Genomic DNA, 24917 nt, shown 5'->3' with positions numbered 1-24917 from the left:
AGTAAAACTGCCTGAGACTGAGCCACATTTTCGCCCCAAATTTTTTTTTTCAAAAATATACATTTTCCGCCATTTTCGGGTTTTGTCGGGACTCCTGATCACGTTTTGAGATATCTCCTAAAACAATAACACCAGTATTGTGCTGCTGAAGCAAACCCGTTTTTTAAATTTTTTGGAAATTTCTTAGCGAAAAAAGGTTTTCCCAAAATATGCATTTTACTACATTTTCGCGAAAAAAAGTTTTTCAAAAAATATGGATTTTCTGCCATTTTTGGGTTCTGTTGGGACTCCTGATTACATTTTGAGACATCTCCTAGCATCTCCTACCAGTATTGTGCTGCTGAAACAAATCCGTTTTTAAAATTTTTTGGGAAATTTTATAGCGAAAAAAGGTTTTCCCAGAATATGCATTTTCTGCTATTTTCGGGATTTCTCTGGACTCCTATTGACGTTTTGAGACATCTCCTACAACTACAGAACCAGTACTGTGCTGCTGAAGCAAATCCAATTTTTGCATCTTTGCATAAGGGTCCCCCCTTACCACATTTTCGCAAAAAAATGTTTTTCAAAAATATGCATTTTCCGCCACTCTCTGGTTTTGTCGGGACTCCTGATTATGTTTTGAGACATCTCCTACAACTATAACACCAGTATTGTGCTGCTAAAGCAAATCCGTTTTTTCAAATTTTTTGAACTTTTTTTTAATCGAAAATAGGTTTTCCAAAAATATGCATTTCCTGCTATTTCCGGGTTTTCTTGGGACTCCTATTGACGTTTTGAGACATCTCCTACAACTACAGAACCAGTATTGTGCTGCCGAAGCAAATCCGTTTTTTTTAATCTTTGCATGAGGGCCCCCCCTTACCACATTTTCGCGAAAAAGTTTTCCAAAAAATATGCATTTTCTGCCATTTTTGTGTTTTGTCGGGACTCCTGATTACGTTTTGAGACATCTCCTACAACTATAACACCAGTATTGTGCTGCTGAAGCAAATCCGGTTTTTTTTTTTTTGGACATTTTTTAGCGAAAAAAGGTTTTCCCAAAACGCATTTTCTGCTATTTTCGGGTTTTCTCTGGACTCTTATTGACGTTTTGAGACATCCCCTATAACTACAGAACCAGTATTGTGCTGCTGAAGCAAATCCGTTTTTTTTTATTTTTGCATTAAGGGTCCCCCCTTACCACATTTTCGCAAAAAAACGTTTTTCAAAAATATGCATTTTCTGCCATTTTCGGGTTTTGGCGGGATTCCTGATTACGTTTTGAGACATCTCCTACAACTATAACACCAGTATCTTGCTGCTGAAGCAAATCCGTTTTTTGAATTTTTTGAAATATTTAATCGAAAAAAAGTTTTCCAAAAATAGGCATTTTCTGCTATTTTCTGGTTTTCTCTGGACTCCTTTTGACATTTTGTCGGGTTTTGTCGGGACTCCTGATTAAGTTTTGAGACATCTCCTACAACTATAACTCCAGTATTGTGCTGCTGAAGCAAATCCGTTTTTTTAAATTATTTTGACATTTTTTTTACCGAAAAAAGGTTTTCCAAAAATATGCATTTTCTGCTATTTTGGGGGGTTTTCTGAACTCCTATTGACGTTTTGAGACATCCCCTACAACTACAGAACCAGTATTGTGCTGCTGAAGCGAATCCGTTTTTTTTTATTTTTGCATTGCCTTACCACATTTTCGCAAAAAAACGTTTTTCAAAAATATGCATTTTCTGCCATTTTCGGGTTTTGGCGGGATTCCTGATTACGTTTTGGGACATCTCCTACAACTACAGCTCCAGCATTGTGTTGCTGAAGCAAATCCGTTTTGAAATTTTTTTAAAATTTTTAAGTGAAAAGAAGTTTTCCAAAATGTATTTTCTGCTACTTTCTAGTTTTCTCGGGACTCCTTTTGACATTTTGAGACATCCCCTACAACTACAGAACCAGTATTGTGCTGCTGAAGCAAATCCGTTTTTTTAAATTATTTTGACATTTTTTTTACCGAAAAAAGGTTTTCCAAAAATATGCATTTTCTGCTATTTTTGGGGTTTTCTGAACTCCTATTGACGTTTTGAGACATCCCCTACAACTACAGAACCAGTATTGTGCTGCTGAAGCAAATCGTTTTTTTTAAATTTTTGCATTAAGGGTCCCCCCTTACCACATTTTCGCGAAAAAACGTTTTTCAAAAATATGCATTTTCTGCCATTTTCGGGTTTTGGCGGGATTCCTGATTAAGTTTTGAGACATCTCCTACAACTACAGCTCCAGTATTGTGCTGCTGAAGCAAATCCGTTTTAAAAATTTTTTTGACATTTTTAAGCGAAAATAAGTTTTCCAAAATGTATTTTCTGCTACTCTCTAGTTTTCTCGGGACTCCTTTTGACATTTTGAGACATCCCCTACAACTACAGAACTAGTATTTTGTTGCTGAAGCAAATCAGTTTTTTGGAATTTTTGCATAAAGGTCCCCCCTAACCACGTTTTCTCAAAAAAATGTTTTTCAAATATATGCATTTTCCGTCATTTTCGAATTTTGTTGGAACTCCTGATTACGTTTTGAGACATCTCCTACAACTACAGCTCCAGTGTTGTGCTGCTAAAGCAAATCCGTTTTTTCAAAATTTTAAACTTTTTTAATTGAAAATAGGTTTTAAAAAATTTGCATTTTCTGCTATTTTCTGGTTTTCTCTGGACTCCTATTGACGTTTTGAGACATCCCCTACAACTACAGAACCAGTATTGTGCTGCTGAAGCAAATCCGTTTTTAATTTTTTTTTGAAATTTTTAAGCGAAAATAAGTTTTCCCAAAATGCATTTTCTGCTATTTTCTGGTTTTATCTGGACTCCTTTTGACATTTTGAGACATCCCCTACAACTACAGAACCAGTATTGTGCTGCTGAAGCAAATCCGTTTTTTTGAATTTTTGCATAAGGGTCTCCCCTTACCACATTTTTGCAAAAAAATGTTTTTCAAAAATATGCATTTTCAGCCATTTTCAGGTTTTGTCGGGACTGCTGATTACGTTTTGAGACATCTCCTACAACTACATTTCCAGTATTGTGCTGCTAAAGCACGTCCGTTTTTTTGAATATTTTTGAACTTTTTTTTATCGAAAATAGGTTTTCCAAAAATATGCATTTTCTGCGTTTTTCGGGTTTTCTCTGGACTCCTATTGATGTTTTGAGACATCCCCTACAACTACAGAACCAGTATTGTGCTGCTGAAGCAAATCCGTTTTTTTGAATTTTTGCATAAGGGTCCCCTCTTACCACATTTTCGCGAAAAAAAGTTTTCCAAAAAATATGCATTTTTTGCCATTTTTGTGTGTTGTCGGGACTCCTGATTACGTTTTGAGACATCTCCTACAACTATAACACCAGTATTGTGCTGCTGAAGCAAATCCGTTTTTTTTATTTTTTGGACATTTTTTAGCGAAAAAAGGTTTTCCCAAAATGCATTTTCTGCTATTTTCGGGTTTTCTCTGGACTCTTATTGACGTTTTGAGACACCCCCTACATCTACAGAACCAGTATTGTGGTGCTGAAGCTAATCCGTTTTTTTTTTTTTTTGGGAAAAAATTTTGCGAAAAAAGGTTTTCCCAAAATATAGATTTTCAGCTCTTTTCGGGTTTTCTCTGGACTCTTGACGTTTTGAGACATCCCCTACAATTACAGAACCAGTATTGTGGTGCTGAAGCTAATCCGTTTTTTTAAATTTTTCGGAAAAAATTTTGCGAAAAAAGGTTTTCCCAAAATATGCATTTTCTGCTATTTTCGGGTTTTCTCTGGAGTCTTATTGACGTTTTGAGACATCCCCGACAATTACAGAACCAGTATTGTGCTGCTGAAGCAAATCCGTTTTTTTGCATTTTCGCAAAAGGGTCCCCCCATACCACATTTTCTCAAACATTTTTTTTCAAAAATATGCATTTTCCGCCATTCTCGGGTTTTGGCGGGATTTCTGATTACGTTTTGAGACATCTCCTACAACTACAGCTCCAGTATTGTGCTGCTGAAGCAAATCCGTTTTTAAATTTTTTTTGAAATTTTTAAGCGAAAAGAAGTCTTCCAAAATGTATTTTCTGCTACTTTCTAGTTTTCTCGGGACTCCTTTTGACATTTTGAGACATCCCCTACAACTACAGAACTAGTATTTTGTTGCTGAAGCAAATCTGTTTTTTTGAATTTTTGCATAAAGGTCCCCCCTTACCACGTTTTCTCAAAAAAATGGTTTTTGAAATATATGCATTTTCCGTCATTTTCGAATTTTGTCGGAACTCCTGATTACGTTTTGAGACATCTCCTACAACTACAGCTCCAGTGTTGTGCTGCTAAAGCAAATCCGTTTTTTCAAATTTTTAAACTTTTTTCATTGAAAATAGGTTTTAAAAAATTTGCATTTTCTGCTATTTTCTAGTTTTCTCTGGACTCCTTTTGACATTTTGAGACATCCCCTACAACTACAGAACTAGCATTTTGTTGCTGAAGCAAATCTGTTTTTTTGAATTTTTGCATAAAGGTCCCCCCTTACCACATTTTCTCAAAAAAATGTTTTTCAAATATATTCATTTTCCGCCATTTTCGGGTTTTGGCGGGATTCCTGATTACGTTTTGGAGACATCTCCTACAACTACAGCTCCAGTATTTTACTGCTGAAGCAAATCCGTTTTTAAATTTTTTTTGAAATTTTTAAGCGAAAATAAGTTTTCCCAAAATGCATTTTCTGCTATTTTCTGGTTTTATCTGGACTCCTTTTGACATTTTGAGACATCCCCTACAACCACAGAACCAGTATTGTGCTGCTGAAGCAAATCCGTTTTTTTGAATTTTTGCATAAGGGTCCCCCCTTACCACATTTTTGCAAAAAAATGTTTTTCAAAAATATGCATTTTCAGCCATTTTCAGGTTTTGTCGGGACTGCTGATTACGTTTTGAGACATCTCCTACAACTACATTTCCAGTATTGTGCTGCTAAAGCACGTCCGTTTTTTTGAATATTTTTGAACTTTTTTTTATCGAAAATAGGTTTTCCAAAAATATGCATTTTCTGCGTTTTTCGGGTTTTCTCTGGACTCCTATTGACGTTTTGAGACATCCCCTACAACTACAGAACCAGTATTGTGCTGCTGAAGCAAATCCGTTTTTTTGAATTTTTGCATAATGGTCCCCCCTTACCACATTTTCGCGAAAAAAAGTTTTCCAAAAAATATGCATTTTCTGCCATTTTTGTGTTTTGTCGGGACTCCTGATTACGTTTTGAGACGTCTCCTACAACTATAACACCAGTATTGTGCTGCTGAAGCAAATCCGTTTTTTTTATTTTTTGGACATTTTTTAGCGAAAAAAGGTTTTCCCAAAATGCATTTTCTGCTATTTTCGGGTTTTCTCTGGACTCTTATTGACGTTTTGAGACATCCCCTACAACTACAGCTCCAGTATTGTGCTGCTGAAGCAAATCCATTTTTTCAAATTTCGAAAATAGGTTTTCCACAAATATGCATTTTCCGCCATTCTCGGGTTTTGTCGGGACTCCTATTGACGTTTTGAGACATCCCCTACAACTACAGCTCCAGTGTTGTGCTGCTGAAGCAAATCCGTTTTTGAAATTTTTGGGAAATTTTTTATCGAAAAAAGTTTTTTTCCAAAATATGCATTTTCTGCTATTTTCGGGTTTTCTCTGGACTCCTATTGACGTTTTGAGACATCTCCTACAACTATAACACCAGTATTGTGCTGCTGAAGCAAAACCGCTTTTTAAATTTTTCGGAAATTTTTTAGCGAAAACAGGTTTTCCCAAAATATGCATTTTCTGCTATTTTCGAGTTTCTTCTGGACTCCTATTGACGTTTTGAGACATCCCCTACAACTACAGAACCAGTATTGTGCTGCTGGAGCAAATCCGTTTTTTGGAATTTTTTTGAAATCTTTTATTGAAAAAAGGTTTTCCAAAAATATGCATTTTCTAGTATTTTGGGTTTTCTCTGGACTACTATTGACGTTTCGAGACATCCCCTACAACTACAGAACCAGTATTGTGTTGCTGAAGCAAATCCGTTTTTTTGAATTTTTGCATAAGGGTCCCCCCTTACCACATTTTCGCAATAAAATGTTTTTCAAGAATATGCATTTTCCGCCATTCTCGGGTTTTGTCGGGAGTCCTGATTACGTTTTGAGACATCTCCTACAACTATAACACCAGTATTGCGCTGCTGAAGCAAATCCGCTTTTTAATTTTTTGGGAAATTTTTTAGCGAAAAAAGTTTTTTCCAAAATATGCATTTTCGGCTATTTTCAGGTTTTTTCTGGACTCCTATTGACGTTTTGAGACATCCCTTACAACTACAGAACCAGTATTGTGTTGCTGAAGCAAATCCGTTTTTTTGAATTTTTGCATAAGGGTCTCCCCTCTTACTACATTTTCGCAAAAAAATGTTTTTCAAAAATATGCATTTCCGCCATTTTCGGGTTTTGTCGGGACTCCTGATTACATTTTGAGACATCTCCTACAACTACAGCTCCAGTATTGTGTTGCTAAAGCAAATCCGTTTTTTTGAATTTTTGCATAAGGGTCCCCCCTTACCACATTTTCGCAAAAAAATGTTTTTCAAAAATATGCATTCTCCGCCATTTTCGCGTTTTGTCGGGACTCCTGATTACGTTTTGAGACATCTCCTACAACTATAACACCAGTATTGCGCTGCTGAAGCAAATCCGTTTTTTTAATTTTTTGGAAATTTTTTTTGCAAAAAAAGGTTTTCCCAAAATATGCATTTTCTTCTATTTTCGGGTTTTCTCTGGACTCCTATTGACGTTTTGAGACATCCCCTACAACTACAGAACCAGTATTGTGACGCTGAAGAAAATCCTTTTTTGTGCGATTTTGCATAAGGGTCCCCCCTTACCACATTTTCTCAAAAAAAAGTTTTTCAAAAACATGCATTTTCCGCCATTTTCTGTTTTTTTCCGGACTCCTAATTACCATTAGAGACATCTCCTACAACTACAGCTCCAGTATTGTGCTGCTAAAGCAAATCCGTTTTTTGCATAAGGGTCCCCCCTTACCACATTTTCTCCAAAAAAAGTTTTTCAAAAATATGCATTTTCCGCCATTTTCGGGTTTTTTCCGGACTCCTGATTACCATTAGAGACATCTCCTACAACTACAGCTCCAGTATTGTGCTGCTAAAGCAAATCATTTTTTTTGAGTTTTTTTGATTTTTTTTTTCGAAAATAGGGTTTCCCAAAATATGCATTTTCTGCTATTTTTTTTTTTTTTTCTGCACTCCTATTGACGTTTTGAGACATCTCCTACAACTACAGAACCAAAATTGTGCTGCTGAAGCAAATCCGTTTTTGAAATTTTTTGGAAATTTTTCATCGAACAAAGGTTTTCCAAAAATATGCATTTTCTGCTATTTTTGGGTTTTGTCGGGACTATTGATTACGTTTTGAGACATCTCCTACAACTATAACACCAGTATTGTGCTGCTGAAGCAAATCCGTTTTTGAATTTTTTTGGGAAATTTTCTATCGAAAAAAGGTTTTCCAAAAATATGCATTTTCTAGTAGTTTGGGTTTTCTCTGGACTACTATTGACGTTTCGAGACATCCCTTACAACTACAGAACCAGTATTGTGTTGCTGAAGCAAATCCGTTTTTTAAAATTTTTGCATAAGGGTCCCCGCTTACCAAATTTTCGCAAAAAAATGTTTTTCAAAAATATGCATTTTCCGCCATTCTCGGGTTTTGTCGGGAGTCCTGATTACGTTTTGAGACATCTCCTACAACTATAACACCAGTATTGCGCTGCTGAAGCAAATCCGTTTTTTAAATTATTTTGAAATTTTTTATCGAAAAAAAGTTTTCCAAAAATATGCATTTTCTGCTCGTTTCGGGTTTTCTCTGAACTCCTATTGACGTTTTGAGACATCCCCTACAACTACAGAACCAGTATTATGCTGCTGAGGCAAATCCGTTTTTTTGAATTTTTGCATAAGGGTCCCCCCTTACCACATTTTCGTGAAAAAAAGTTTTTCAAAGATATGCATTTTCCGCCATTTTCGGTTTTGTCGGGACTCCTGATTACGTTTTGAGACATCTCCTTCAACTAAAGCTCCAAAATTAGGCTGCTAAAGCAAATCCATTTTTGAAAATTTTTTGAATTTTTTTTTCGAAAATAGGTTTCCCAAAATATGCATTTACTGTTATTTTCGGGTTTTTTCTGGACTCCTATTGACGTTTTGAGACATCTCCTACAACTATAGAACCAAAATTGTGCTGCTGAAGCAAAACGGTTTTTTTGTTTTTTTGCATAAGGGTCCCCCCTTACCACATTTTCTCAAAAAAATGTTTTACGAAAATATGCATTTCCCGCCATTTTCGGGTTTTGTCGGGACTCCTATTGACGTTTTGAGACATCCCCTACAACTACAGAACCAGTATTGTGACGCTGAAGAAAATCCTTTTTTGTGCGATTTTGCATAAGGGTCCCCCCTTACCACATTTTCTCAAAAAAAGGTTTTTCAAAAATATGCATTTTCCGCCATTTTCGGGTTTTTTCCGGACTCCTGATTACCATTAGAGACATCTCCTACAACTACAGCTCCAGTATTGTGCTGCTAAAGCAAATCCGTTTTTTGCATTTTTGCATAAGGGTCCCCCCTTACCACATTTTCTCAAAAAAAAGTTTTTCAAAAATATGCATTTTCCGCCATTTTCGGGTTTTTTCCGGACTCCTGATTACCATTAGAGACATCTCCTACAACTACAGCTCCAGTATTGTGCTGCTAAAGCAAATCCATTTTTTCAAATTTTTTTGAATTTTTTTTTCGAAAATAGGTTTTCCCAAAATATGCATTTTCTGCTATTTTCGGTTTTTTTCTGGACTCCTATTGACGTTTTGAGACATCTCCTACAACTACAGAACCAAAATTGTGCTGCTGAAGCAAATCCGTTTTTGAAATTTTTCATCGAACAAAGGTTTTCCAAAAATATGCATTTTCTGCTATTTTTGGGTTTTGTCGGGACTATTGATTACGTTTTGAGACATCTCCTACAAGTATAACACCAGTATTGTGCTGCTGAAGCAAATCCGTTTTTGAATTTTTTGGGGAAATTTTCTATCGAAAAAAGGTTTTCCAAAAATATGCATTTTCTAGTAGTTTGGGTTTTCTCTGGACTACTATTGACGTTTCGAGACATCCCTTACAACTACAGAACCAGTATTGTGTTGCTGAAGCAAATCCGTTTTTTAATTTTTCGCGAAAATTTGGTTTTCAAAAATATGCATTTTCCGCCATTCTCGGGTTTTGTCGGGAGTCCTGATTACGTTTTGAGACATCTCCTACAACTATAACACCAGTATTGCGCTGCTGAAGCAAATCCGTTTTTTAAATTATTTTGAAATTTTTTATCGAAAAAAAGTTTTCCAAAAATATGCATTTTCTGCTCGTTTCGGGTTTTCTCTGAACTCCAATTGACGTTTTGAGACATCCCCTACAACTACAGAACCAGTATTATGCTGCTGAGGCAAATCCGTTTTTTTGAATTTTTGCATAAGGGTCCCCCCTTACCACATTTTCGTGAAAAAAAGTTTTTCAAAGATATGCATTTTCCGCCATTTTCGGGTTTTGTCGGGACTCCTGATTACGCTTTGAGACATCTCCTTCAACTACAGCTCCAAAATTAGGCTGCTAAAGCAAATCCATTTTTTAAAATTTTTTGAATTTTTTTTTCGAAAATAGGTTTCCCAAAATATGCATTTTCTGTTATTTTCGGGTTTTTTCTGGACTCCTATTGACGTTTTGAGACATCTCCTACAACTATAGAACCAAAATTGTGCTGCTGAAGCAAATCCGTTTTTTTGAATTTTTGCTACATTTTCACGAAAAAAAGTTTTCCAAAAAATATGCAATTTCTGCCATTTTTGGGTTTTGTCGGGACTCCTGATTACGTTTTGAGACATCTCCTACAACTACAGAACCAGTATTGTGTTGCTGAATTAAATCCGTTTTTTGCATTTTTGCATAAGGGTTCCCCCTTACCACATTTTCTCAAAAAAATGTTTTACGAAAATATGCATTTCCCGCCATTTTCGGGTTTTGTCGGGACTCCTGATTACAATTTGAGACATCTCCTACAAGTACAGCTCCAGTATTGTGCTGCTAAAGGAAATCCATTTTTTCAAATTTTTTTGAACTTTTTTTATCGAAAATAGGTTTTCCAAAAATATGCATTTTCTGCTATTTTTGGGTTTTGTCGGGACTATTGATTACGTTTTGAGACATCTCCTACAACTATAACACCAGTATTGTGCTGCTGAAGCAAATCCGTTTTTGAATTTTTTGGGGAAATTTTCTATCGAAAAAAGGTTTTCCAAAAATATGCATTTTCTAGTAGTTTGGGTTTTCTCTGGACTACTATTGACGTTTCGAGACATCCCTTACAACTACAGAACCAGTATTGTGTTGCTGAAGCAAATCAGTTTTTTTTTTATTTTTGCATAAGGGTCCCCCCTTACCACAATTTCGTGAAAAAAAGTTTTTCAAAGATATGCATTTTCCGCCATTTTCGGGTTTTGTCGGGACTCCTGATTACGTTTTGAGACATCTCCTTCAACTACAGCTCGAAAATTAGGCTGCTAAAGCAAATCCATTTTTTTGAATTTTTTTTTCGAAAATAGGTTTCCCAAAATATACATTTTCTGTTATTTTCGGGGTTTTTCTGGACTCCTATTGACGTTTTGAGACATCTCCTACAACTATAGAACCAAAATTGTGCTGCTGAAGCAAATCCGTTTTTTTGAATTTTTGCATAAGGGTCCCCCCTTACTACATTTTCACGAAAAAAAGTTTTCCAAAAAATATGCAATTTCTGCCATTTTTGGGTTTTGTCGGGACTCCTGATTACGTTTTGAGACATCTCCTACAACTACAGAACCAGTATTGTGTTGCTGAAGCAAATCCGTTTTTTGCATTTTTGTATAAGGGTCCCCCCTTACCACATTTTCGTGAAAAAAAGTTTTTCAAAGATATGCATTTTCCGCCATTTTCGGGTTTTGTCGGGACTCCTGATTACGTTTTGAGACATCTCCTTCAACTACTGCTCCAAAATTAGGCTGCTGAAGAAAATCATTTTTTTCAAATTTTTTTGAACTTTTTTTATCGAAAATAGGTTTTCCAAAAATATACATTTTCTGTTATTTTCGGGTTTTCTCTGGACTCCTATTGACGTTTTGAGACATCTCCTACAACTACAGAACCAGTATTGTGCTGCTGAAGCAAATCCGTTTTCTTTTAATCTTTGCATAAGGGTCCCCCCTTTCCCCTTTTTTTGAATTTTTTTTTTTTCCAAAAATATGCATGTCCTGTGATTTTTGGGTTCTGTCGGGACTCCTGATTACGTTTTGAAACATCTCCTACAACTATAACACCAGTATTATGCTGCTGAAGCAAATCCGTTTTTTAAATTTTTTTGAAATTTTTTATCGGAAAAAGGTTTTCCAAAAATTTGCATTTTCTGCTATTTTCGGGTTTTCTCTGGACTCCTATTGACGTTTTGAGACATCCCCTACAATTACAGAACCAGTATTGTGCTGCTGAAGCAAATCCGTTTTTTTTTATTTTTGCATAAGGGCCCCCCCCTTACCAAATTTTCGCCCAAAATTTTTTTTCAAAAATATGCATTTTCCTTCATTCTCGGGTTTCGTCGGGAGTCCTGATTACGTTTTGAGACATCTCCTACAACTATAACACCAGTATTGCGCTGCTGAAGCAAATCCGTTTTTTAAATTATTTTGAAATTTTTTATCGAAAAAAAGTTTTCCAAAAATATGCATTCTCTGCTCGTTTCGGGTTTTCTCTGAACTCCTATTGACGTTTTGAGACATCCCCTACAACTACAGAACCAGTATTATGCTGCTGAAGCAAATCCATTTTTTTTTATTTTTGCATACCACATTTTCGTGAAAAAAAGTTTTTCAAAAATATGCATTTTCCGCCATTTTCGGGTTTTGTCGGGACTCCTGATTACGTTTTGAGACATCTCCTACAACTATAACACCAGTATTGCGCTGCTGAAGCAAATCCGTTTTTTAAATTATTTTGAAATTTTTTATCGAAAAAAAGTTTTCCAAAAATATGCATTCTCTGCTCGTTTCGGGTTTTCTCTGAACTCCTATTGACGTTTTGATACATCCCCTACAACTACAGAACCAGTATTATGCTGCTGAAGCAAATCCATTTTTTTTTATTTTTGCATACCACATTTTCGTGAAAAAAAGTTTTTCAAAAATATGCATTTTCCGCCATTTTCGGGTTTTGTCGGGACTCCTGATTACGTTTTGAGACATCTCCTTCAACTACAGCTCCAAAATTAGGCTGCTGAAGAAAATCTGTTTTTTCAAATTTTTTTGAACTTTTTTTTTATCGAAAATAGGTTTTCCAAAAATATACATTTTCTGCTATTTTCGGGTTTTTTCTGGACTCCTATTGACGTTTTGAGACATCTCCTACAACTACAGAACTAGTATTGTGCTGCTGAAGCAACTCCGTTTTTTTTTATTTTTGCATAAGGGTCCCCCCTTACCACATTTTCAAGAAAAAAAGTTTTCCAAAAAATAGGCATTTTCTACCACTTTTGGGTTTTGTCGGGACTCCTGATTACGTTTTGAGGCATCTCCTACAACTACAGCTCCAGTATTGTGCTGCTGAAGCAAATTAGTTTTTCCAAATGTTTTTAAACTTTTTTTAGTGAAAAAAATGTTTTTCAAAAATATGCATTTTCTGCCATTTTCTGGTTTTCTCTGGACTCCTATTGACGTTTTGAGACATCTCCTACAATTACAGAACCAGTATTGTGCTGCTGAAGCAAATCAGTTATTGTCATTTTTTTGAAATTTTTTTGCGAAAAAAAGTTTTCCAAAAATATGCATTTTCTGCCATTTTCGGGTTTTGTCGGGACTGCTGATTACGTTTTGAGACATCTCCTACAACTATAACACCAGTATTGTGCTGCTGAAGCAAATCTGTTTTTTAAATTTTTGGGAAATATTTTAGCGAAAAAAGGTTTTCCCAAAATGCATTTTCTGCTATTTTTGGGTTTTCTCTGGACTCCTATTGACGTTTTGAGACATCCCCCTACAGCTACAGAACCAGTATTGTGCTGCTGAAGCAAATCCGTTTTTTGCATTTTTGCATAAGGGTCCCCTCTTACCACATTTACGCAAAAAAATGTTTTTCAAAAATATGCATTTCCCGCCAATTTCGGGTTTTGTCGGGACTCCTGATTACGTTTTGAGACATCTCCTACAACTATAACACCAGTATTGTGCTGCTGAAGCAAAACCGCTTTTTAAAATTTTCGGAAATTTTTTAGCGAAAAAAGGTTTTCCCAAAATATGCATTTTCTGCTATTTTCGGGTTTTTTCTGGACTCCTATTGACGTTTTGAGACATCTCCTACAACTACAGAACCAGTATTGTTTTGCTGAAGCAAATCCGTTTTTTGCATTTTCGCATAAGGGTCCCCCCTTACCACATTTTCTCAAAAAATGTTTTACAAAAATATGCATTTTTGGAGGAAGAAGAAGACTGAGTTGCATCCCAAGAACACCACACCTACTGTGAGGCATGGGGGTGGAAACATCATGCTTTGGGGCTGTTTTTCTGCTAAGGGGACAGGACGATCGATCCGTGTTAAGGAAAGAATGAATGGGGCCATGTGTCGTGAGATTTTGAGCCAAAACATCCTTCCACCAGTGAGTGCTTTGAATGGTTGACCAAATACTTATTTTCCACCATAATTTACAAATAAATTCTTTAAAATTCCTACAATGTGAATTCCTGGATTTTTCTTTCACATTTTGCCTCACAGTTGAAGTGTACCTATGATGAAAATTACAGACCTATGTCATCATTTTAAGTGGGAGAACTTGCACAATCGGTGGCTGACTAAATACTTTTTTACCCCACTGTATGTGTGTATATATATGTAGTTTATTTAGCCATGTTTATGCTTAAAAATGCTTAATTTAGTCCTACAACATGGTAAAATATGCTCAATAAACCAGGGGACAACTTTATATATGAATGATAGAAATGTAGTACTCACCGAGTTGTTTCCTTCATGACAGGCTGAATGTGAGTCAGCTGGAGGAGTGGCTGCGTAGCAGAGGTTTGCTGACAGAGGGCGCTGTGGCCGCGATGGAGCCTCTCATTCAGGCTGTTCAGCTGCTGCAGGTTGGAAAGAAGAGTGAAAAGGATGCACAGACCCTTGTGCAGACCTGCACCGCCCTCAGCAGCCAGCAGGTGGCTCCCTTCACCCCATCCACGTTTCCGTTAAGTACTCATGACTTGCTTCTTTGTGTCTGACAGATTGTGAAGATCCTCAGCAACTACTCACCTCACGGTGACCTCGACGAAAGAGTCTCGCTCAATTTCATCCGCCTGGTGCAGGTGACGATTGTAACTCACGATGTTCACATACCGTGGAATATGTGTCTCAGGTGTCCGCCGTCTTGGCTCCATTAGGGACTCTTCAAAGACCGTGCAGACGCTCAACCCCGGCAGCACCTCCTAGACGTGAAGCGGGTGTTTCCTGTCACCTTCCCCGACGCCACGCCTCCTGCCATACGCGCTGACAAGTTGGTTATCCCGGATTCCCTTAAGCTCTCTTTTTTACGCAGAGTATAAACCAGGGGTTCCCAAACTTTTTGACTCGGGGGGCCGCATTGGGTTAAAGCAGGGGTCGGCAACCTTCAGCATACAAAGAGCCATTAGATCCCATTTCCTCCCAAATAAAACCCAACAAGATCCGCAAAACTCTGTTGGATTCCTAAAATTACGGAAACACCACTTTTAGTTTCGTTACACTTATGCTATAGAATTTATGAAATCAAACACTTGATTCACATTTTATTTTTGGGTATAAGCAAATCACCAAATTATTTTGAACATTCGAAAAAAAAAAATACACTGGTCCTTCCCTTAATGAATTTGAAAAAAATCAAGTCACGCCAATATTCTGAAGGCATACAACTGCGGCATATTTCATTTGACTTAAAAAGGGAAAAGAACAACATGGTCATCAATGAAAGCAAATTAATCGGTCCATGAAGCGTTAAACGATCTATTTTCATCAGAAATGTTTCTCTTTTTTGAGCCGTCCATTGCTAGCTTGCCGGGGGTTGACCGCTAAAAACAATACAATTGCTTGGCAGCAAGAGATGACGCACAGAGGCTGTGACATACGCGAGTCCTTTAGGGGTGATGGACAACTGGGCTGCAGCCTGCCACCATAGCCCCCCACTCCCTCCTCTGTGTTGAAAGTCTCGAGATGTTGTAATACAGTGGTTCTCAACCTTTTATCAGTGATGTACCCCCTGTGAACAAATTTTTAATTCAAGTACCCCCTAATCAGAGGAAAGCATTTTTGGTGAAAAAGAGAGATAAAGAAGTAAAATACAGCACTACGTCATCAGTTTCTGATTAAATTGTATAACAGTGCAAAATATTGCTCATTTGTAGTGGTCTTTCTTGAACTATTTGGAAAAAAAGATATAAAAATAACTAAAAACTTGTTGGAAAATAAACAAGTGATTCGATTATGAATAAAGATTTCTACACATAGAAGTAATCATCAACTTAAAGTGTCCTCTTTGGGGATTGTAATAGAGATCCATCTGGATTCCTTCACAAAAAAAAGAAATCTTTAACATCAATATTTATGGAATATGTCCACAAAAAATATAGCTGTCTACACTGAATATTGCATTGTTGCATTTCTTTTCACAGCTTATGAACTTAGATTCATATTTTGTTGAAGTATTATTCAATAAATATATTTATAAAAGGATTTTTGAATTATTGCTATTTTTAGAATATTTTTTTAAAATCTCACATACTCCTTGGCATACCTTCAAGTACCCCCAGGGGTACGCGTACCCCCATTTGAGAACCACTGTTGTAATATATATATATGTGCTTTGCTATGGGGGTTTTTTCCCACTCCAGACTGGGCCCTCTTAGGAGCCCAGTCTAGAGTGTACTTTTTTACTTATCCTCCCCCAGCGTTTACATTTGTTCCATCTTTTTTGGGGCGCCTTGCGGCGACCCATCAGCGTTTCTGTTCTGTCACCCTGTTCACTGTTTGTCTAATCTTGAACAGGTTTGTGCTGAAAACAAAGTTTCATTGTACTTATGCAATATCAATAAAGACCTACCTACCTACTTTTGATCTACAATATATTAAAATGTTTTATTATATGATAAGATACCAGAACACACCAAAACAACAACTGTTAGATGAAAAATAATTAAATAAATGTAATAAATTAAGTAACCATTATTTGTTGAAATTTTGTTTCAAAGCCAAAGGGAGCCACGGCTGGTTGCAGACCCCTGGGTTAAAGCAATTAGGCCGGGGAAAAAAATCACTTTTAACAATATGATTTGCTTGAGCGGCTTGGAAACACCGAGCGTAACTAGCTGTAGAAAATGTATTAGAACGGAAAGATTTGAAAAGACAATACTTTTTTTTTTAAACTTGGTACTTCCTGCGGGCCGGATTTAGTGTGGGGACCCCTGGTGTAAACTAACAAATGAAGTCCAAACAATATTGTCCAATTTTTATTTGAAGCAAAAACACAACTGTAGTCCCAGTAAACCTCAACATTTCATCAAGAACCATAATATTTTAAAAAAAAAACATTAGAAACATCTCATGTATAAAAAAAGTCCCATGCGACTACTTTGTACCACTACACATCATCAGTAATATATATTTATATATTCTCAAACATTTGAATATCAAAATAAAGGACAACATCAAATAATAAATATATATTATATGCACGTGCTGGCACAATGCTTCTTTTCTTACATCCCTTCATGCACCACTTGTGGAAGTACAGGACCGTGCACGTGAGCTACAGAGCAGAACATGCACGTCTGTCCTCTTAGTTGTGTGCTTTTTCTTTGTGCTTCCGTCCCACAAATGTCTGCATGCCCCCCCAAAAAAACCCTGAAACATGGCGGCTTCATCGTCAAGAGCTGTAAATAGATTTCGTGGCATCAGCAGCTATGTGACATGTTCCACATGTTCTCCGTTCTCAGTCATTCAAGCTGATTGGACTCATTGCCGCACTTTGTGTGGACACCATGTGGTCAAGCACTCACACACAATCACTTGTGTCAACCTGTGTGTTACCAGCTTTTGAATTACAAAGCAGTATGAGGGCCACACTGAAAAGAAAGTATATCGAGACAAGAGTGAAGTCAAATGATAAAGGAAAAATATTAATTCCATGTGTAAGATGGCAAATTAGATTGTATTAAGAAAGAACTTTTATTCTAATATGTAATTTGACATTATTCCCCTGAGATTGTTTACAACCTCTTTATTAAAAAGTTTAGTTGTTTTTTTAGTAACTATTTTCTTGCTGTATTATTTTGTAAAATGACGACTTAATTCAAGTTCAACTTCTCAAAAATACTTATTTTTGTGAAAAATGTTACTCATGACAGTCAATGTTTTTTTTTTGTAAAAGTTAAAAGTTTTTGCGTTTTCTCCAAAAAAGAAAATATATTACTGACTTTTACTGACTCACAATTCTCTTAATGTGAGTTTTTCCTGTCATAGTATTATTTTCCATTTAAAAGACAAACATATTTTTGCTTGTAACCTTACAATTTGTTTTTTCTTGAAATAAGACTTCCTCCAAAAAATTCCGACTTTTTTCTGGTTACACAGAAATTCTCGTAACGTCCTGGTACAATTATTTTAGAAGACAAAACAACGTTTCACACATTGATCGAACTCGCATCTTCCAATTTGATTCATTGTACTTTTACAATTATTTCTTGAAACACGACTTTCTCCCCAAAAAATTAGTTATTCAGGTTTTACATTGTTAATCTTATAACGTGAGTTTTCCTTGACATGGACAAAATGTTCAATATTTTGCATTTTCCCCCTACATTTTACAAGTTGAGTCTGTTTTTACTTACAGCCTTACAAATGTATTCATAATTTATGTTCTTGACGTACAACTTTATAACTTTGTTCTCAAAATATAACTACATAAATATTCATAATTTTACTTATTGTATTTTTTTAATTCATCAGTGTGGCCCAAATACTAAACATTCTTAAAAAAGCTAGATTTTTCAATTCTAAACAAACAAAACGTCCACCACCACTTGTGCTGCTATAAGAAGAATGTAAACATTCAAAGAGAGACGACGAGTCAGATTGTTTGGATTAGATGCATAGAGCTCCAATCTGACACAAGGTTAAAAAGAGAGGATCTTCAGCAGAGAGGGGAAGCGCTCATGAGAGGCCAGAATAGGAGAAAAAAAAATACCCTGTGACCTTTGACACAAATGATATTCATCATTATTTCAATTCATGTTTCGTTGCACATGGAATTGGAGTTAGTACATTTCTCTCGGATTCTACAGCAGTGGAACCCCCAAAGTCAAACAATTTGGACAAGAGAAAGGCAAAATGTCTTGTACTGACTGCTCAGTAAAACACGACGCATTTTACATTATTATTAAGATGAACTGAACTACCGTATTTTCCGGGCTATAGAGCACACTGCTATTCGCGTTGCACCCACCAAATTTTAGAATAAAAAATATTTCACATATATTAGCCTGCAAATATATACTGGTACAAACTATTTTGTAAATGTTTATTCAATCGGGGCCTGTCACACGGCAGTAAAACAGCTCAAAACATAACAGAAGTGGACCCACTCGCTGTGGAAGCCAGCTCTCCGATCATCCTCATTTTGGTGAATTTACGAGGAAAAAACAATAGTTACAAAAAGTTACAACTTTTTTCGCATAACGTTATGACTTTATTCTTAAAAAAATACAACTTTCTTCACATAACATTACGAATTTCTTCTCAAAAGTTACGGCTTTGTCAAAAAGTTACAACTTTGTTTGCATAACGTTACGACTTTATTCTCAAAAAGTTACAACTGTTTTAGGATGTTAAAACTTTATCCTCAAAAGTTACAACCATTTTTCGCTTAACAGTATGACTTTGTTCTTAATAAATTACAACTTTTTTTGCATATCGCTAAAGCTTTAGTCCTAAAAAGTTGCAACTTTTTAGCATAATGTAACAACTTTATTCTCAGCAAGTTACAACTTTCTTTGCATGTTACAACTTTATTCTCAACAACTTACGTTTTTCGCTTAACATTGTGACTTTATTCTCAAAAAGTTACAACTTTCTTCGCTTAACGTTACAACTTTTTTTTTTCTGTATAACGTTACAACTTTATTCCCAAAAGTTGCAATTTTTTTCGCATAACATTACGACTTTATCACAAAGTTACAACATTTTTAGCATGTTACAACCTTTTTCGCTTAACAGAACAACTTTATTCTTAATAAGTTACAACTTTGTTTACATATCCCTACAACTTGAATCTCAAAAAGTTGCAACTTTTTAGCATGTTACAACTTCCTTCTCAACAAGTTACATTTTTCGCTTACATTGTGACTATTCTCAAAAAGTTACAACTTTCTTTGCGTAAAGTTACGACATTTTTCTCAACAAGTTACAACTTTTTTACTAACACACACGCACACTTGTAAACATGTTAGCATACTCACTAATGCTAACAAACACGTAGAAATATGCATAAAAACACTTACAGAATCACACATGGGACGGTTTAGTAAGTAAGAATTGTTTTTGTTATATTGTAAAACTTACAATGGAGTGATGAATGAAGAAACTTTTCACGTAGAAACGCTATGGAAGGGATGAAACAGGAAGTACGTTGTCACTCGCAGCACCTGCAGTGAGCAAACTCATCCAAAAGATGGCACCATAGCACAAACAATAACACACATATTCAATGTCTCTGTCATTGTAATATAAAAACTATTTGTTGACAACAAAACATTACGGCCATTAGCCAGGAAAATCTATAAATTAGCAACATCGTTTCATAAGCCGCAGAGTTTAACGCGTAGGGAAAAACGGAGCGATTTATAGTCCGGAAAATAGAGTAGTCTGTGTATTGATTGATTGATTGATTTGCACAGTACAGTACATATTCCGTACAATTGACCACTAAACGGTAACACCCGAATAAGTTTAACTTGTTTAAGTCGGGGTCCACGTTAATCAATTCATGCTAAGGTGGTGACAGTGAAGAAACTCACCTCCCCGGCACACGCACCATTTGTTGTTTTTAACGTCTTTTTACAAGTATTCTTACACTTGTACTTGCACATAAATGGGGAAGTTTGATGCGGTAACGGTCTGATTCCTATGGCAATTGTACTTTGGAGGCTCCACCGTGTACTGCATTTAAAAAAAAAAAAAAAAAGACAATTTTTCACTGTCGTCAGCGAGAATGAAGACCCGACATGTTCTGCACTCTTTGACTCGAGCAGAGTCGCACGTTTGCAAAATGTCACCAGCCCTTTTAGCAGAGGTCACACTTTACTTTCTGGTTTCCTGCCATTTGTGCTTTGGTGGCGTAACCACGGCGACTTGTTAGCGTGTCAGGGAATTCCTGTTTTCCTCAATCTGGAATGTTTACAGTAACAAAGTCAGATGCAACTTAGCCTAAATATGACACAAAATTGTATGACTACACACACACTCATACAGACGCACGCACACACTCGGTGTTTGTTTATCATCACAAAGACGAGGGTGACGGACACAAAAGGCATTGAGGGTGTGAGGCAGTGTGCGCCGTTTCCGGAATCAAGTAACACTCCTGAATGATAACGTCGCCAAAATCTACAAATAGAATCTGGAAAAAAGTATGAAATATGAATCATATAAACTTGTGCACATGTCCTAACTGCAGAGTGCTTTTATTGGCCGCTCTTACATGTGGAATGTCTGGGACCTTTGACCTTGTCGTGCATGTGAACCACCGTTGAAGGGGAGTCCCTCAGAAAGATAAGAAAGAAGAAAAGTATCTCAAAAGATTAAAGTCATATCATTGAAATGTTTACTTCCATGACATTTCCCTTCATTATATTTTATTAGGCCTTTTGTGTTACGATGTTATTTAAAGAAAATAACAAAAGTTGTGGCTTAGTGTCGTGTAATGTTAGGACTTTTCGAAATGTAATTTGATGTTTTACAGTAGAGTAAAATACTGCATTTATTCTTGATTAATCAAATTGTAAAGTGTGACTGATCCTATTTTGAAAATTGTTTGACAGCACAATTAAATGTTACTTTTTTGCCTTATGTTACAATTTGTTCTCAAAAAGTTAAAAAAAAATGTTCTTTTAATTACTACTTTATTCTCAACAAGTTACAACCTTTCTCGCTTAACATTACGACTTTATCTAAAAAAAGTTACAACTTTGTTCGCATAACGTTTGGATTTTATTCTCAACAAGTTAAAACTTTTTTTTGTAACGCTATGACTTCATTCTCAGTTACAACTATCTCTGCATAACATCACAACTTTAATTCTGAACAAGTTAGAACTTTTTTCCATTATGATACGACTTTATTTCCAAAGTTACCTATTTCGCTTAACATTCCGACTTTATTTAAAAAAAAGTTACAACTTTCTTTGCATAACATTACGATTTTAATCTCAAAAAGTTACAACTTTTTTTGCATAATGTTATGACTTTATTCTCAAAAGTTACAACTTTTTCACATAACGTTACGACTTTGTCAAAAAGTTACAACTTTGTTCCCATAACGTTACGACTTTATTCTCAAAAAGTTACAACTTTTTTAGGATGTTACAACTTTATTCTCAAAATGTACAACCTTTTTTCGCTAAACAGTACGACTTTATTCTTAATAAGTTACAACTTTGTTTGCATATCGCTACGACTTTAATCTCAAAAAGTTGCAACTTTTTAGCACAATGTAACAACTTTATGCCTAGCAAGTAACAACTTTCTTTGCATGTTACAACTTTATCCTCAACAACTTACGTTTTTCGCTTAACATTGTGACTTTATTCTCAAAAAGTTACAACTTTCTTCGCTTAGTTACAACTTTTTTTTTCTGTATAATGTTACAACTTTATTCCCAAAAGTTACAACTTTTTTCGCATAACAATACAACTTCATCTTCAAAAAGTTACAACTTTTTTTTTGCATGTTACAACCTTTTTCGCTTAACAGTACTACTTTATTCTTAATAAGTTACAACTTTGTTTGCATATCGCTACGACTTTAATCTCAAAAAGTTGCAACTTTTTAGCATAATGTTACAACTTTATTCTCAACAAGTTACATTTTTTGCTTAACATTGTGATTATTCTCAAAAAGTTAGAACTTTCTTCTCATAAAGTTACGACTTTTTTCTCAACAAGTCACAACTTTTTTTTCTGGATAATGTTACGACTTTATTGCCAAAAGTTACAACCTTTTTCGCATAACATTGCAACTTTATTCTCAAAAGGTTACTTTTTTTGCTTAACATTATTCTTAACAAATTACAACTTTTTTGTGTGGGACTGAGTTTATTCTTATAACGTTACGTTGTTCGCACAACAATACGACTTTATTCTCAACAAGTTACAACTTTTTTTGCGTAACATTACAAATGTATTCTAAAAAATAATTATATAATTTATTCTCATAACTTTACGACAGTTACGTTTCATTAAAGGCCTACTGAAACCCACTACTACCGACCACTCAGTCTGATAGTTTATATATCAATGATGAAATATTAACATTGCAACACATGCCAATACGGCCTTTTTAGTTTACTAAATTGCAATTTTAAATTTCCCGCGAGTTTCTTGTTGAAAACATCGCGGAATGTCGACGCGTACGCGTGACGTCACGTGTTGGAGGGGACATATTAGCGCTGCACCAAACACGGCTAAAAGTCGTCTCTGTTCAAGGCGTAATTACACATTAATTTGGACATCTATGTTGCTGAATCTTTTGCAATTTGTTCATTTAATAATGGAGACTAATAAAGAACAATGCTGTTGGCGGAAAGCGGTGGATTGCAGCTGTCTTTAGCACCGAGACACAGCCGGTGTTTCTTTGTTTGTTGTGAAGCAGAGCGGTCAAGCGAACATCTTTTCTCTGCGTCAACCAGCATGTTTTTGGATGGGGAAATTGTGATATTAAGTCTTACCGGAGAAATCAGTGGATTATGGGACTTCCTCCTGTAGCTGTCAAAAAAGGCAGCTGTGAGCTTGGCTCCTCGGCTTCTCTCTGAGACACTGGTGTTCACCGCAGCCATCCGACCTCGAGGTATGTCTTTAGAATCTCACTAAAATACTATTAAAACAATAATCAGATAGGGGATCTTCCAGAATTATCCTAGTAAATGTGTCTAATTACATCTGAAATGCTCACACTGCCGCCGCCCGGAGCCGTCGCTTTTTTTCTTCTTCTTCCTAGTCCTTCACTATCAATATCGTAATTCATAAATCTTTCATCCTCGCTCAAATTAATGGGGAAATTATCGCTTTCTCGGTCCGAATAGCTCTTACTGCTGGTGGCTCCCATTATAAACAATGTGAGGATGTGAGGAGCCCTCCAATCCGTGACGTCACGCGCACATCGTCTGCTACTTCCGGTAAAGGCAGGGCTTTTCTATTAGCGGCCAAAAGTTGCAAACTTATACGTCGATGTTCTCTACTAAATCCTTTCAGCAAAAATATGGCAATATCGCGAAATGATCAAGTATGACACATAAAATGGACCTAATATCCTCGTTTAAATAACAAAATCTCATTTCAGTAGGCCTTTAAACATTAAGATTCTTTTCCACGAGAGTTTCAGAAAATTTATGTTCAATTCCTTTTTTCCCCCTGTAATTTTCCTTATGAGAAACTTTTTTCCAGGTCCAAATCTTTTGCGTAGCATTTTAACGTTGCATCATGTTACAACTTTATTCTAATGAGACTTAGACTTTCTTCTTGAAAGAGGACTATTTTTTTTTGTGCAACATTAAGACCTCACGTAACATTACTTTATTCTTGGTTCACAATTGTACTAGTTGTTCTTCTCAGTAGGGCCGTAATACTTTGTCATGAAGAAGAAAACACACACACACACGCACACACACAGTCTGTTTGTCATCACAACGACGAGGGTGAAGGAGACAGAAGGCAATGTGGGTGTCAGGCAGTGTGCTCTGTTCCACTACCTGAAGGCGCTTCCTCAGAAAGAAGGGAAGGGGAGAGAAAATGGCTACAAGTTTCAGTATTGGACACCCTGTGCAGCCGAATAGGACGCGTGTAACGGCACGAGTGACGACGACCCAACGTTGTTATTCCGTGGTGATGAACTCACGTGCTCCTCCTGGAATGAATGTATTTACAGCACTGGAATGCCAGGTGGTCGCGGTCCCATCAGAAAGCCGCTTAGCTGCGACCCTCCTCGGCGGAGCGCTGGTCCGACTTGAGCTTGACAAACTCCTTGGCCACGTCGTCGTTGTTGCGCTGCGACAGGATGCGCAGCACGGTCAGGCCCGTCTCGTCCATGTGGATGCGCTTGCCCAGCGGCAGCCAGCAGGCCACGCTGCCCTTGGACGCCACGTCCTTCAGCTGCAGCACCGCCATGCCCACCGTGCGGTCCTCGCGGGCGAAGCAGTAGTCCTTGACGCACACCTGCAGCTCGTAGCACTCGGGGCCCACCTCGCTGCTCAGTGTGCTGACGGCAGAGGACGGGAAGAGTCAAGCTAATATATTTTCCTACAAATTTAGAGGACACTGGTGGTTTTTAATGAGAGAAAGGCAGCGTAAAGACGTCAAGCTTTCTGCAGCTCAAGTCACTTTTCGTCGTGGACATTGAGAGACGGACGTAAAGCGTCTCTAAACAAGAATACAGTCTCCAATCAAACCAAAAATAAGTGCTACATTTATTGCCAGTCGTTATTAAAGTAAGAGCGACAAATCTCTTAAAAAAAACTATAAAAAATAAAAAAAATGTC

At 36.5% G+C, this 24917-nt stretch overlaps 2 protein-coding genes across 2 annotated transcripts in view; one reads left to right on the top strand and one right to left on the bottom strand.

The window, feature by feature from the left end:
* LOC133543301 (unconventional myosin-Vb-like) overlaps positions 1 to 16812 on the top strand; it is a 54487-nt gene extending 37675 nt beyond the window's left edge. Inside the window, exons 31-33 of the mRNA XM_061887786.1 lie at positions 14128 to 14302; positions 14369 to 14449; positions 14525 to 16812. Coding sequence (XP_061743770.1) covers positions 14128 to 14302; positions 14369 to 14449; positions 14525 to 14686 — 418 coding nt within the window. The 3' untranslated portion in view covers positions 14687 to 16812. The remainder of the gene's footprint in view (positions 1 to 14127; positions 14303 to 14368; positions 14450 to 14524) is intronic.
* A 5186-nt stretch (positions 16813 to 21998) lies between these two features.
* LOC133543606 (protein unc-13 homolog A-like) overlaps positions 21999 to 24917 on the bottom strand; it is a 123900-nt gene continuing 120981 nt past the window's right edge. Inside the window, exon 36 of the mRNA XM_061888284.1 lies at positions 21999 to 24637. Within this exon, the coding sequence (XP_061744268.1) occupies positions 24349 to 24637 (289 nt within the window). The 3' untranslated portion in view covers positions 21999 to 24348. The remainder of the gene's footprint in view (positions 24638 to 24917) is intronic.

This window comes from Nerophis ophidion, linkage group LG26, assembly GCF_033978795.1.
Source record: "Nerophis ophidion isolate RoL-2023_Sa linkage group LG26, RoL_Noph_v1.0, whole genome shotgun sequence".
Taxonomy (NCBI): domain Eukaryota; kingdom Metazoa; phylum Chordata; class Actinopteri; order Syngnathiformes; family Syngnathidae; genus Nerophis; species Nerophis ophidion.
The sequence above is the reverse complement of the archived record's forward strand: the minus strand, read 5'-3'. Positions and strand labels throughout refer to the sequence as shown.